At 50.9% G+C, this 15,225-nt stretch overlaps 1 protein-coding gene across 1 annotated transcript in view; it reads right to left on the reverse strand.

Moving 5' to 3' along the window:
• Positions 1 to 369: 369 nt before the first annotated feature.
• Positions 370 to 15,225, reverse strand: part of LOC150020541 (biotin--protein ligase-like) — a 37,619-nt gene continuing 22,763 nt past the window's right edge. Inside the window, exon 6 of the mRNA XM_090271704.1 lies at positions 370 to 645. Within this exon, the coding sequence (XP_090127830.1) occupies positions 370 to 645 (276 nt within the window). The remainder of the gene's footprint in view (positions 646 to 15,225) is intronic.

Below are 15,225 nucleotides of genomic sequence, written 5' to 3' on the forward strand. Positions count from 1 at the left end.
TAAGATAATCTGAACTAAATGTTTAACGCGCGTTCTAACAACACGGAAGTAAAATGATAACTTGAAGAACACGGCCACCTGTGAACCAAGTCTTTCCATAACGTTCGTTTTTCCCAAGGACATTCTGAAAGGCCTGTTTTTAAAAAGTCACAGGCCCAAAAACCGCCCATCGTTTAAAACACAAACCTCTCTGATCAAAGCACTTCGCTTACGTTCTCTTCCTGCATTTGAACTCTCCCGGGCCCGGGGCTCGCCCACCCTGCTGACGGGTTTACGAAGGGCTCCCCCTCCACGGGTCTGGCCCCGCTCCCCAGCACCAGTTAGAGAGAACCATCCGCACAATCAGCCACCCTTGCACGGACCCGACACTCACCCATCCAGAAGGTCCATGGTGCTGGACGTCACGTCAGCAAACAGGACGACTTTCCCAAGTCGCTCTGTCTGCAAGTTCTGTCGGTAGATCTCCAGGTTAAAATGTTCTGACGAGAAGGCCATCGCGCTGGTCACCACAGGGAGGACGGCTGGCGTGACCTCCATCTCAGACGTGTAGGACGGGACGAACTTGAGGGACAGCTTGCTGGCCTCTATCACTCCCCCAGGACCCCCACGTTTTCCCAGCCACTGCAGAAGAGGATCCCGGAGTTCCTGAGTCGTAAAGGAAGAAACAGAAAGGCCGTAACTCAGCATCATGTTAGATGGTGGGTGCTTTCCCTCGGAGTGGCATTTAGGTAATGCAAGTACTTCCTAATTCGTGACCAAGAAAAGCAGATTCGTCCTGACCGGTGAGGCTCACTGGGTTGGGCGTCACCCCGCAAAGCGAAAGGTCGCCTGTTCAATTCCTGATCAGGGCCCACAGCCAGGCTGTGGTTCACTCCCCGGTCAGGGCGCATGCGAGAGGCAACTGTCACATCAACGCTTCTCTCCCTCTCTTTCTCCCGCCCTTCCCCGCTCTCTAAAAAAAAAAATTTTTAACATGGATTTGTGTATTCTGAACATTTAACTGTTATACAATAGACAGTAAGTATGCTAAGTATGCTTACTCTATAAAAATAACCTGCTCAGAAACCAGAATCCAAGGGAATAAGTAGAATTATTAAATTTTTCATCCTATCCCCCAAAGTCCCCTCTGTGCATTTTACAGAAAACTTGTATCTCTATACTTTGCCCACAAGGACATCCATTATCCCACCTGTGAGAAAATGTAAAACCCAGGTGAAAGACCATGGAAGATGGCGCACTAAGACACACAGCGCTTTGGCTCCCAGCCCCCAGAGGGCTCCACCTCCTCTGTCACCAAGCCACTGACGGGTCATGGACAATGGAGAAGCTCGTTTGCACACAGGAAAAATAATGGGGTGCCCACGGGTTGCGTTCCCTTTGTCCCAAATGCAGGTCCAGGTAGGGGAAGGGCGAACCTAGAAAAGAACCTCAGTCCTACCCTCAGGCCACAGGAGTCTTGGAGCCATCAGAGGCTGTAACTTCCTCTCAGATACTGGGGCTCAGAGGCCCCCTTTGGGGTGGAGTATCAGGGAACTAGCTGTGGGACTGGGGGAGCGCCCATCCCGAGAGGCCTGCACCAATCACACTAAAATCTCCCAGTCGTAGTAAATGCAAACCTGGGCTCCCAGGCCAGCCTCGTGCAAGGGCAGGCGTTTCAAAAGAGAAGACGTCCCTCTGTTAACATCAGAGGTATGTCCAGAGCTCCCTGTGGCTACAGAGAAGCAGCCTCCCTGATAAAACTGCATTCAACCAACTTCAGGGGGTGCGACCGGAACCCTCACTTCCGAGTCAAACGGCTTCAGAAGGAAGCACCTGGAGACCAACCGGAAGGTGAGCTATTTCATGCCACATGAACGAATCTTCAACATGCCAGCATCTTGCAGGGGAACAGGCGAGGGCGGGCCTGTGCTCTAGCAGGGAGATCAGCCAGAAGAGAAAAAGTGATAAACTGCACCGCGTACAGGTTCAGAACGCTAAGAAGTGCTGCTCTTCCGAAGAGAACGTCAAGAAAAATAAAAGATAAACAACGGACTGAGAGAAACAACTCTCAGTACATGTGTCCGGCAAAGGACTTGTATCCTTAAAACAGAATTATAAGAAAACAGACAACTCAACTGAGTGCTTCAGTGAAAAGGCACGAACCAGGACTGCCCCAAAGAAAACAGCAGATGGCCAATGAGTACGTGAAAAATGAGCCAGCATCACTTGTCGCCAGGGAAATGCTAATTAAAACCACAGTGAGAGACACCACGCACACACTAGAACAGTTACACTTTTGAATTCTGACAGTATCTAGTGTTGGCAAAGATCTGAGCTCTTGGCGGGAGTATAAAACGGTACGATGAGTTTGGAAAACAGTCGGGCAGTTTCTTGTCAAATTAAACATATACTTACCATGTGACCCAGAAATTCCAGCCCTGGGCATTTACCCGAGGAAAATGAAAACACGTGTCCACACGAAGACCTGTGCATGAATGGTCAAAGGAACTTGACTCATAATCGCCAAGAAACGCAGACTGCCCAAACACCCACCAACAGGTGCGTGGATAAATCAGTTAGAACACAGCCACGCTACCGAGCACAGCTCATGGAAAAAGGAACGACCCATCCGTATGTGCAGCGACACAGAGGGAGCCCCACAGCGTAACGCTGGTTAAAATTAAAAAGACAGAAAAGTGAAAAGACACGGAAGGGTGTACACTGCAGGGTTCTATTGAGATGAAATTCCAGAAAAGACCGGCGTAGGCTACAATGAGAGAAAGCCGGTCTGTGACCGCCCGTGCCGGGCACGCGGTGGGGCGCGCTGGGGCTGGCCCACGTCTCGGTGGCAAAGGCGACTGCCCGGGGGCGTGCACGTTCGTCCAACGACACCGAAATGGGTGCGTTTTCTTGAATATAAATCCCGCCTGAAGTTGGTTTTTTAAGTGCAAAGAGCGACGACCGTCGGCAGCACTGAAGTTCATGAGGCTCGATATTCTCGGTTGTCCCAAAGAGCACCAGGACCTCAACTTCCAGAGAAATCAGTGCTTAAGCTTACATTTAGTGCAAACACACAGAAGGGGCTGCTCGACCGTTAGCTCAGGCATCGTGATACCTGCTCCGGGGTGCGCAGCGAAGGTCAGAGATGTACAGTGTGCTACATCCCGTCACGTTAGGGCCACCTCACCCCTCGCCTGTCTCGTAGGCTACACTTATCCACCTGAGAAGATGCAGTCGGTGAAACAAGGCACACCTCTGATTCAGCGTTGGATTCAAACTCCTTGGTACCACCTCTGTTAGTGTTTCGGTTCTCCTCTTCCCAAGAAACACCAAACAACTTACCTTTTTTTTTTTTTTTAATAATTTGTTTGTTTATTTTTAGAGAGAGGGGAAAGGAGAAAGAGAGGGAGAGAAACATCGCTGTGTGGTTGCCTCTCATGCGCCCCCAACTGGAGACCTGACGTGCAACCTAGTCCTATGTGCCCTGACTGGGAACTAGACCAGCGACACTTGGCTCGCAGGCCAACGCTCAATCCACTGAGCCACAGCAGCCAGGGCCCCCAAACAACTTATCTTAACCTCTAAAGGTTTTCTGTCTCTGAGACACGCTGTTCTCATTATAAATAATCAGATTGCTTGTGCTTCAGTCCTAGCACTGTAAGCTGCCCGGCAACCGGAGTGTGTAAGTCAGCAAAGGGACCCACGAAGGCACGGAACACAGGCCCTTTCACAGGGGTCTCCTTCTCCATGGAGCACGCTCAAGGAAACAGGAACAGGGGATCTTCTCCAGTGAAATACCCCTGCTCTTTCCACTGCATTTTGCAAACTGGTATTTCCCAGCCCACTGCACCCTGACACTGTGAGTCCTCACACACATGACGAGGACACATGCGTGGGAGGTCTTCACAATCAAGATGGCACTCCTGGGAGAGGACTGACCCCCCCGAAGGCGGGGATTGCTCGTGTGACGGCGGCGACCCTCGGGGTGGACTTGTACCCGGAACCGCCAAGCAGCACATGGCAGCAGGCAGGGTCTGAGTGCTCCTCCTGACCTGACGGGGCCCCTGGGAAGATGCTCCTGTCCCAGCCCCACTGGGCAGTCTGACCGGCCCTCGCCTCATAGGTTCCTCCTCGGATGGACCCCGCAGCGCCTGCCTTCCTGCTTCCCCAGGGGATCAGCCACCAACCCCAAGCACTGTCACCGGAACAACTGGACCTGGAGGGGCTGCTAGCTTTTCAGTGATACACTGCTGAAACCGGTCCACCCAACGACATGCAGGCCACCCGTCACCAATGGACAGATGAGCCCGGGGACATGTTTTATTTGGCCCACCCATTTTGAACTAGTTACGATTCCTTAAAATTCAGGACATTTCACATCCAATTTCCTGCCGCTTTTAAAGAAATGAAAATTCTTTACCACATGCCAATAATTGGCTTGGGCCAAGTGGCACCACCCTCGATACTTGGGGACACAGCTGGACTCTTGCGTGGCACCTCTTCCGCCCCTAGGCATCTGGGCATGAAACCGTTCTTCTTACCCCTGGTACCAAGTCGGCAGCAACCCAGCCAGATCTCCTGGGGTGCTGGGGGTGTTTCTGACCTGTCACGTTCACCCGAATTCATCAGTGATTCTAGTGACACTGACTCTCAAAATAGCAGGGGAAACAATTGGGCAATTCTTCAGAAAGTTAAAGAGAATAAACGTGGGACCCAGCAATTCCTAAGGACGTACCCAAGAGAAACAAAAGCAAGGACTGAGACAGACACTTGAACACCAGTGTTCCCAGAAGCATTATTCACAGTAGCCAGAAGGTGGAAACCACCCCAGTGCTCCGGGGGGGGTGGGGGGGGGGACAGAGAAATGGATAAACAAAATGGGAAATGGATACACACAAGACGTTATTCAACCATAAGGAGTAAAGTTCTGACAGATGCTACGATATGAACGGGCCCTGAAAACACCAGGCGAAGTGAAATAAGGAGGCACAAAAGAACGAATATTGTATGACTGCCCTTGTACGAAATACCTAACATAGGCAAATTCATAGAAACAGAAAGTAGAACACAGGCATCAGGAGCTGAGTGGAAAGAAAACTGGGGTGTTATTGATTGATGGGTACAGAGTCTCTGTTTGGGGTGATAAAAAGTTTTGGAAATGGTCACACAACATCGTGAATGAAATAAGTGTCACTGAGTCGTGCATGTAAAGACGATGAAGGTGGCAAACTTTACGTTACCTATATTTTACCAAAACTTTTTTAAAAAGAAAGAAGGGGTCAAGGTCTCAACCCCTCCACTCCCCTGAAGCTCCCTGTCCTGCCTGCCGTTGACCCACTGCCCCCACCGAGTGCCCGGCCCACAGAGGAAGCGGAGGGGCGGCCCGGGCGGCCCTCACCGAGCCTGGCTCGGGGTTCCTCCCCGCCTAACCCACAGAGCCCCGGGAGAGGCCGCCCCGGGCGCGTCTCAGAACACGACTTCCCACCCAGACGGAGGAGGGATGGGCACTGGCTCTTGCTACATGACTTTAAGTTGTTCCGTCTGACACTGGGCCCGTGGTACGACAGCGACGGTCTGCTGCGCACCGCCACCCCACGAGAAGCGCCACGCCGGGCGCCTCAGACCCCGCACCCCAAGCCTCAGCGAGCGGCTCCTCTGCACCAGGGCGCCACCCACAGAAGAGGGCAGGGCGCCTCAGCCAGCACCGCGGTGCCCACGCCACACAGTAGGTCACAGGCTGGGGCTTGCACCCATGAACCCCAACCTGCCTGCCTCCCAAGTCCTCGCTGACCCCCATCCCACAGTCCTCACGAGAAGAGCTGACCCGACAGGAAGCAACACAGCAAATCCCTATGCACTGTGATCGGAATGCACAAGGCGTCACAAAGAAGAAGAGTCTCGCTATTATATGCAGCTATGAACCAGCACAAACCCGATGTGCGCGGGGCAGAGCAGGGGCTGGTGGGAGGGGCCCGGGCAGGGGTGGGAGCAGAAGGCTGGGCAGGGGACTTGGATTTGAAGCCCGGCCTACCCTTCACGGAGGGCGTCCGGTAGGCAAGTCTGCGCAAGTTACTACTCACCACTCTCTGGTTTCAGCCACCGACGGCAAATTCAAAAGAATTCGACCCAAGGGCTACCTAACGAGTTGCAGGCGGAGTTAAGAGAATTGAAGGGCAGAGCTGCGGAGCGCCTGGGCCAGCCACGGGCCTGAAGGAGCACAAGGCCAGAGCCGCCGCAGGGGACTGTGAGCCGACAGGGCACAGAGGAAAGAGGAAGGCCGACCAGCCCTCACCTCCTGCCTGCGTAACCCTGTGGCCGAGAGCAGCCAGAGCCCCGGCGGGTGGGGAGCACAGGGCACAGGTCACCGGGGCAGTGGCCCGCACACCAGCTTGGAGAGAGCCCAACGTGGCTGGGAGCAGGCGACCGGGCGTCGCTCTGAAGGGGCTGCCTCTCACAGGCGGCCCTGACCCCACGTGGGCGCAGCGGCGAGATGGATTTCTGCACACCCCCGTCCTTCACTAGCAACCAGAGTGGACCCGAGACGACCCTGGTCACAGTCGGTTCTCAGCCCTGGTGCGGGGGACACAGCAGGCACTATGATCCATGTCTGATACCCTGTGCTCCTTTTCTTGGGTAGAGGTATCGCTCAGGCCGAGGCTCCCCCTGAAAGGCCACGGGTTTACTGCATTTTTTGTTACCTGCCAACTAGCAAAAGCGCACAAAGGCTGGGTGGACCCGTAAAACGGGTAATGAGTAAGTCGTTTCTAACAAGGCTGGTTTTATGGGCATCACACCTCCGCGGGGCCAAGCGGGCTCGTTTGAGAGGTGAAATCCACTCTGCAAGTGTGGGACCAAAGAAAGCCATGGGCGTCACTAAAAGAAAGGGACGCTGTACGGGTCGGGGCTCAACCCCCGCCCCTGCAGGAGAGGCGCTAACTTCCACCGGCGGGGCTGGGGGTGGGGGTGCTCGACATCCGTAGCTGTCTCCAGGGCCTTCATTAAGCCTGCCTGCCCACAGCACCCGCCACTCGTCCCCGTCCAACACAAACAGGCTTCTGACAGAGCTGGGGACCGACCCCGTGTGGGGAGCCAAGAAGGCTCCGCACAGGGAGCCGGGCGAGAGGACAGCTGTGGGCGCCCTGCCCAGCACGCCCGGAGGTGGCGCGTCCTGGCCGACGTGCGCCGTGCCCAGATGTGACCGTCCACACCTCCACGACCCTGAGCTGCAGCAGGCCTGGGGCACCGGGCATGGCCCTGATTTTGAGGACATCACAGGGCCCCACGGTCCCCTCCTACTTGTCCATCATCTGCTGGCCCAGCCTTGACCCTCTGGAGCGCTGCACCCACATGGGGCAGGGACCCCAGCTCTGCCACCGACCAGCTGGGCCTCAGTTTCTTCGTGTTTAAGTCAGCTTCAAGATTCAGTGTCCAGTCCCAAATGTTTACTTTCCAGTAAAAACTGTACCACCGACCCTGGGATTCCAATATTAAAATGTACACGGTGCCTGTAAAGAAAGAACCGGGCAGCTTGAAGAGGATTCTGGGAAAGCCGAGAGCTTTCTGTCTAGTCCACTTCTGTTCACCAAGGTTCACCTGTTCACCTGGCTGTCACCGTGACACTGAAAAATTCAGAGAACCCCAGGGAACACCACCGGGGGGTGGGGCTTACACCACCTCCCTAAGTGTACAAAAGAGGGCAGATGTACATGCAAGCGCTCAGAGGATGTGGTCTAAGACGTCCGCATGTCAGAAGGCGCCGCCAGCTTATGGGAAGGAGCCGCTGGCCAGCCAGTGGGTGCCTGGTATCGTTGCTAAACCGGAAAGCACACTCACGAAACATACACCTCTTCCCACTTTCTCCTGAAACTCTCTTCTTGTCAGAGCTCCTCAGGCACACCAGCAGCTGATTCTTTTCGACCACTGAACACGGTTGTTTACGCAATTCCCATTATACCTGAATAAAGGGTGACGGGCCAAGATTGAACTGGACAGCCGGTCTGCGCTGGCTGGATGGCTTTCTGCTGGCCTGTCCCCGAGGCCCCTCGGGTCTCCCCGACGCAGGAGCAGAGGAAGCGTTTCACAACACACCAGTGGGAAAAGCCAAAACACTTTTTAAGTGTCCAAACAAAACATGCTTACTAAATGCCCACTATGGGCAAAACACTGGAAAAGTGATACGAAGATTGACAACATACAGTCCTTGCCTTTGAATGGTCTTGAATTACAGTTTGATGGGGCAGAGAGATACTCACACAAATAATCCAAGAGCATTTGTATGCTACTTACACTTTACAAAAAAAAAAAAAAAAAAAATTCTTTTAGAAGAAAGCAATCAGATCTAAGCTTCCAAGAAACAAGACTTGGGTTAGAGAGTTGAAAGAAAAATTGTAAATCTTGTAACTCGTGACGTGATCATGGGTGGAATTTTCCTCAATCAGAGGGCAGAATCCCTTTGTTGAGCATAAAAGATCAACGAGTCATCCTCATAGCATATGGCTCTAAGATGTTTTAAGTTCTATAACGTAGCACTTTTAAGACATTATAGTGTAAGAAGTTGACACATGTAGGCCCACGTGAAGACAGCATGTACCCACAGCCCCACAGGGTAAAAACCAGCCTTCCAGAACCATGACAAACCAGTAGGCTACCGGTTTTATTTCAATTAAAGAAAGAAACTAGGGCCACCCACCCACCAACTCCCAGAAGCAAACATGTTGAAGGCCCATGTCCTCATAAACAACTTAATGGTAAGTCCTGTGCTTCGTGTTTTACATAAAGGCAGTAACATATACATTTTCTCAAAAAAACCGAACCCTCTTTATCAAAATGGTGTAAAATGTCAACCAGGGGTGAATTCAGGTGAGGGTTACATGGGGTTTTTGACTTATTCTTTCACCCCATTTTAACTTTTAATTTTCCTTAATAAGAAGTTGGGGGGAAATGAAGGGATTTGCTCCAAAAACTCTAAGGCATCTGCCACCTTTTTTGTTTTTTTAAAAAATATTTATTTATTTATTTATTTATTCTTAGAGAGAGAGGAAGGGAGGGAGAGAGACAGAGAAACATCCATGTGTGGTTGCCTCTTGTGTGCGCCCCCAGCTGGAGACCTGGCCCGCAACCAAGGCCTGTGCCATGACTGGGAATCGAACCGGAGACCCTTTGGTTTGCAGGCTGGTGCTCAATCCACTGAGCCACACCAGCCAGGGCACCTGCACCACTGACATTCGCTGGTCATTTTTGCTCTGGAGTTAATCCTAAAATCATCAAAGACGTAGTTTTTGTAAAAGTAATAATAATAATAATAATAATATATATATATATATATATATATATATTTTTTTTTTTTTTTTTAAACCACCAAGAAGACCGTTCAGCGTTTCACACCTCAGCTGTACCAGCAGGACCCGCCGACAATCTACATTCGAACAGGGTTGCTGAGGCCACTCCAGGCAAGAACACCTCCCGGAAAAAAGAAATTCTGGTTCAGCAACGGCCATTGCTCCGGAGGCCGGGTCTCTGAAGTCCAAATGCAGGAAGTACTTTCCCCGAGCCCAAACCCCAGTGCATCTCATGAAGCCCTGCAGTCTGTGCGGAATCAGCGTATTAATAACAGCTTATTGGCACTGAATGAAAAACACACAAGTCTTAATCTTAGGTCTTGAATCGTGTCCAGGGCCTACGTAATACCTGCCTGGAAGGGACGCGGCCGTGAGCACGCTTGGTGGCTGGCGGCTGGGTGGTGAGACCTGAGTTTTGAAACCAGGATTGGTAGCTTAGCAAAATTGACTGGTTGTAGAAAAAATAAACTTGCCGCTAGGGAGGTGAGCTCAGCCTCACGGCTCTGACGGCAGCCCCGGCAGCCCCTGGTGGGAAGTCTGGTGAAAAGGGCTGGCGCCCACGCCGCGGCTCTAACCTCGCCTGGAGGAGGGAGGGCAGCGCAGCGGCCACTACCCGCAACGGCTGGGGTGATGAGGGAGGCGGCAGAAGGCCACGCGAAGGGCGCCGCCGAGTCCCATAAATGACCAAGTCACTCGGGTGCCTTTCTTTTGCAGGTCACAAAAAAAGGAGTACTGTCTTTCAAAAGCAGGGAAAAAAAAAGAATTTATTTTAAGAGGGCAAGATAACTAATATAAGGCGGGTGATACTTACCACAGGGTGAAAGTTATCTTGTTCCTTAATTGTGCAGAAAACCTTTAAATATTCACGGAGCCCAGATCCCCACACAAAATAACACACTCATTTGCACACACAAAATACTGGGAACTCCTACTGTAACATAAGGAATATGGCGGAAGCGTCTAGAAGATGCTGCTATCGTTCATTCAGAGAATAAAAAAAAAAACCGTCAGGACGGTGAGGCCTGATTGCCGACACGGACTGCCACCGTCTCACGGGTACGCACGGCCCAGAGCTCGGGGGCTGGCAGTCAGTCGGCGGCAAAGGCAGCCAGCCGTTTGGAAAAGCGCCGTCTCGGGCCGACTTCTTCGTAAGGTGCACCCTGTCCTCCACGGTGAGAACAATCTGGAAACAATCTGCGGGGCAGCTGCTCTCATCAACAAACTGTTTATTGTAAGAAAGTGCCTGGGTCAAAGGCTAAACATCAACCTGAACCGAAAGCATACGGAGCAAAAATTAATTCCACCCTGCTAAGGAAACTCAGGGCTCCGCGGGCAGAGAAGAGTGGGCGAGGAACTCCCGTTGAGCCGTGAAGGGGGAGAGCGGCACAAGACTCCCCTGGTTCCGTGTGCGCGCTTGTTTGCACATTATTACAAACGACTACTCGCTGCCCTTTTCCGAATGGTCTACTCAGGGGGCTAAGACATGGCCTTCAAAAGAGGCACAGAAATCAGCTTTCCATCACTTCCACCACAAAAGTGTCAGTGGTTTTACCCAGTGGCTTTCTTCTGATGATCGTTTCATAAAGGGCCAACACGCGTGGGTGATGCAGCCCGCCTTTAAAGATGTCTCCTTAGAAACTGGAACGCTCACTGCATAAGGGAGTCTAGGAAGGGATTGTTCTTCGTATGACAGCGGTATTTGATTATCTTCTTTAAAGAGTGCTCTTATCTTTCAGATACATACACTAAAATCTTTACAAACGGGCCCTAGCTGGGTGTGGCTCAGTTGGTTGGAGCATCGTTCCATGTACTGAAAGGTCACAGGTTCAGTTCCCGATCAGGGCACACGCCTAGGCTGCAGGTTTGGTCCCTGGTCAGGGCAAGCACGGGAGGCAACCGATCAATGTTTCTCTCTCTCACCCTCTTCCTCTCTCTCTCTCTCTCTTACAATAAATAAATAAATAAAAATAGCCTTGGGTGAGGATTAAAAATAAATAAGTAAAACATTTGCAGACGAAAGAGGAGATTTGCTTCAAAAATAATACAGGAGGAGGCAGGGTGAGTAGAACGAGATGAGATGGCATGGGCCAGAAGAGAAAACCGCGAGGCTGCGTGCTGGGTGCACAGGTGTTCGGGCCATTATTCTGTTTACTTCTGAATATTTGAGATTTTCTGTGAAATACAGGGTGGGGCAACGATAGGAAAGTCCTGTGATAACTAATAATTAATAAATAATACCAGAATAGACTACGTTTCCTTCGCATACTCACAGTTGTAAGCCTCCTTTGGCCCCACCCTGTATTTTCTTTTTCTTGCACTTACAGTTCAGCAGGTACAAGAAAGAATAAAAATGTTTTTCTTATATATTAGGAAAGGACTAAGCTGCCAAAGTGGACCGCCCCATAAGGACACACATACCGTGGTACTACTAGGGGGTCAGCAGGACTGTGTTTGAGCAGTGGCTGAAACAGAGCTGTTAGACTCTAAGTCAAATGCTGGAGAAACGGAAAGAGATACTACTCAGTGAGCTGCCCAGCCCAAACCTGTCAGAACGGTGCCACCAGGAGGTGTCCCCAGGTTTAACTGCATGATGGAGCGTGAGAACATCCGTGAGCTGGTAGGAAAACCCCACGAATATAAAAACCAGGCACCACGGTTTTAAAACGACCAATGTAGCATGCAGAGTCTAAAAACACAGCTTGATGGTAAACCTGAGGCTGCTATACTAGAGTGCATGGGTAATTCTTAAATTAACAGGAAAATTAATTTGAGAAAGAGCCTGAAATAAAATAAAGCAGAAGCATAACTTTCTTTCATTGTGCTTCAATTAACCGTGGAAACCATCAAATTGTTCCAGGATAAAGATGAAAATGGTTATAATCACAAATTCTTAGAAAAGAATACACCCAAAGGCACTACTTAAAAAGTTTAAAAAATATATATTTTTGGCCCCTAATGGCTTTCCTGGAACCGGCATGATGGTGCAGAGTCCTGGAAAGGATGTGAAAGGTCATCTCATCTGCCCGCCCCCACAGAGCAGAGAAGGTTCTGTCATGAGACTTCAGTGGCAGTGGGCTGTCCTTTAAAAAGTCATCTTCTGTGGCAAATCCATTCAGTCAGCCTGAGACACCAGACCCAATCCCATCATCACCGGAGGAAAATACTCTCAAAGAGGAGAATCTTCAAAATTGCAGCCCTTTGACCTTCAAAGCACTTTCTGGACTAAACAGCCACGGAAGAACGTCGGTCACCACGGACATCAACGTTGCCTATGGAAGGCAACACCCTAGAATAATCTAGGCAATTCTAGGCTTAAGAGTCTCCCACCCTATTACCCGCCTCCCCCAAAATGAACCACCATTTTTTAATTTATGAAACCACAGTCGACTGTTTTCTTTTAGAAGACGCATTCCCTTACTTACAGGGATGAAAGCCAGGAAGGGGCGTTACTGGTGCCACCATTCGGTCGTCGTAGTAACTGCTGTCCAGAGGATCATTTTTGCTCAGCGACAAGAATACAACCCGTCAAATACTTTCCTATGGCACGGAAGTGCAAAGCTTTACATGGTTTCTAAGAAGAATATTCAATTTTAGCTTTCACTTTTCAAACTTTTGCTTTGCCTGCAGGAGGCCAGATTTAAACCAGAAGTTTTGACAGTTCGGGGCCCAGGAAAGTCTCGTGGTTTGTGATACTGACAAGCAGGCCAGCGACGCGCTCCTGCCGCAGACGGGCGATGGTCGGTGCCAGTCCGTCTCGTCTCCGCACGAGATTCTGCTTAGAACTGGGATTTGAATCTTGGGGTGTGAGTGCTAACACAGCCACCTCTTCACCTGCAAGCCCTCTGTCCCCACACTTGGACACACGCACGGGAGACACACAACACTTACGCCCATGTGACAAAATTACTTTTCAATCTGTGTCAGTGGAAGAGAGCATTTGCTTCTTGGCAGAAATCTCTAGATATTGTAACCTAAAACAAACATACAATTATATATATTTTTAATTCATGTTAAAATTATAAAGACTCAAATACCACTAAAGACTATCAAAACAAATGTTCTAAAGACTAAGCTGTTATCATGTAAAGCCACATTGCTCAATGAATCAAATGCAGTTTGAGCTCGAGAACCAAAATCAGAGTCTGCAGCATCAATATTTCTCCCACTGATTATATTCTTAAACTGACGCCTGACAACATTTTCGAAAGGAAAACACGCCACCAGTGGAGGGACCAGGCAGAAGTGAAGGGGGAGCATTCAGCGCCCGGCAGGCTGTGTGGCCATGCCAGGCACAGCGGCCTCTACGCAGAAGCAGCTGCAGGGCCAGAACAGGAACCAGACTAAGAAAAGTGACCCGCATTCTCTCACCTCCGGGAGAAGGAGACTGATGGATGGGCAGACAGACCAACCGGGCCAAGCGTGCCAGCGGCCACGAGGAAGCCAAGGATGTCACCTGCACCGGCCCCGCCTCACTGCTGCCATCCGGGACAGGCAACCGCCACCCGGCCGCCACTCAGGCAGCGCAGACAGAGGGTTAGACACCATTCGGGTCCACAAATTGCCTGTCAGCCTTGAAATCCAGAAACACCACAAACGTTTTTTTTCAAGACGGCACAATTCTTGGAGTGATATTCTCACTATCGCATGAACGGCAACTCAATGTGCCCCCAACTACCACTGACATCCCAAAGAGGGAAGGGTAACATGTACCAGCTGGAGGTCAGGCTCAGACCCCAGTGCTCCCGGGCTGAGCAGGACATGCCAACGATGCTGCTATTGCCACAGGCATGTCACTGCCACGTGGCCCTCAGCTCCACACAGGACCACGATCACAAGGTGCGGGCCCTTTGATCCTACCGTCTCACCCGGGCCCGGGCCGGCTCACTCCCCGTGATGTCTTTTCTCGACTTGGGAGCCAGAAATCTGCTCTGAGGAGCGCTGCAAGACTTCCCAGAGACAGCTTCAATCACCTTCCCCAGGAGCTACCGCCATAATCCATCCCGCTCACACATGGCAGCTATTAGGGCACTGATGGAGAAGACAAAAAACATTTGGTCCTAGAGGATTTCTGATTCCAAAGAGCCTGTTTCCCATCCACAAATCTATGACTGCACAGCAGTGGATATTAATAGTCCGAGGAAATAAAACAGCCCTTCCGAGGCAGGCTGCCCTCCCCGGGAAGCAGCCGCCAGAGAGGTCCCTGTCGCTCAGCGGCCCGCCTGCCCTTCCCCAGGCCAGCCCGCAGGACGCGAGGTGGACAGAACCAGCAGAGCAGACGACAAGCCACACTGCACGGGCACCTCCCACCGCGTCCTCCCGGTCTCTGCCTGGAGTTTAACCCGGAAGTATCTACACTCCAAAGGGGCTGCTTTGAAACGTTCTTGTGGAAACAAGATTCCAATAGGAACACAGTATATACAGTAGCTAAAAGCCTCTAAACACAGAAGAAAATAAAGGCAGCTAAGGAAAATGTGGCACTTCTTTTGAATGTCAATGTCAAAACTCATCATGTCACCTCTGCCACAGGTATTGTGTTGGATACCAGGAAGCCCATTAAAATGAACAAAAACCGTCCAGTTTTGGGGCACGGCGAAGGAAGGAAGAAAGGAGAGAAAGGGGTCTATGAAAGGCCTTAAAAACGTTCGTAGCTATAAAAGCTTTGAAATGTTTGCTTTAATCTGCCAGCTGCTCTTTCGCTGGGGCCGGATTGTAAAAGCTGCCGTGGCCCCACGGCAGCCGCATGTCAAAAGCTATTCAGGGCGCACCTGGAGTTCTGACTTTCTCTCTAACTTGGATCTCCAAAAATTAGTTTTTAAGCTGTATTTTAAAGTAACACCAGAAGTTTCCCTCGCTGTACATTCAAGATTCAGAACTAGGATTCAGGGTGAAGAGAAGAAGCATTCCGTAC

Source organism: Furipterus horrens, unplaced genomic scaffold, assembly GCF_987537825.1.
Source record: "Furipterus horrens unplaced genomic scaffold, mFurHor1.1.pri manual_scaffold_1, whole genome shotgun sequence".
NCBI classification, from domain to species: Eukaryota; Metazoa; Chordata; class Mammalia; order Chiroptera; family Furipteridae; genus Furipterus; species Furipterus horrens.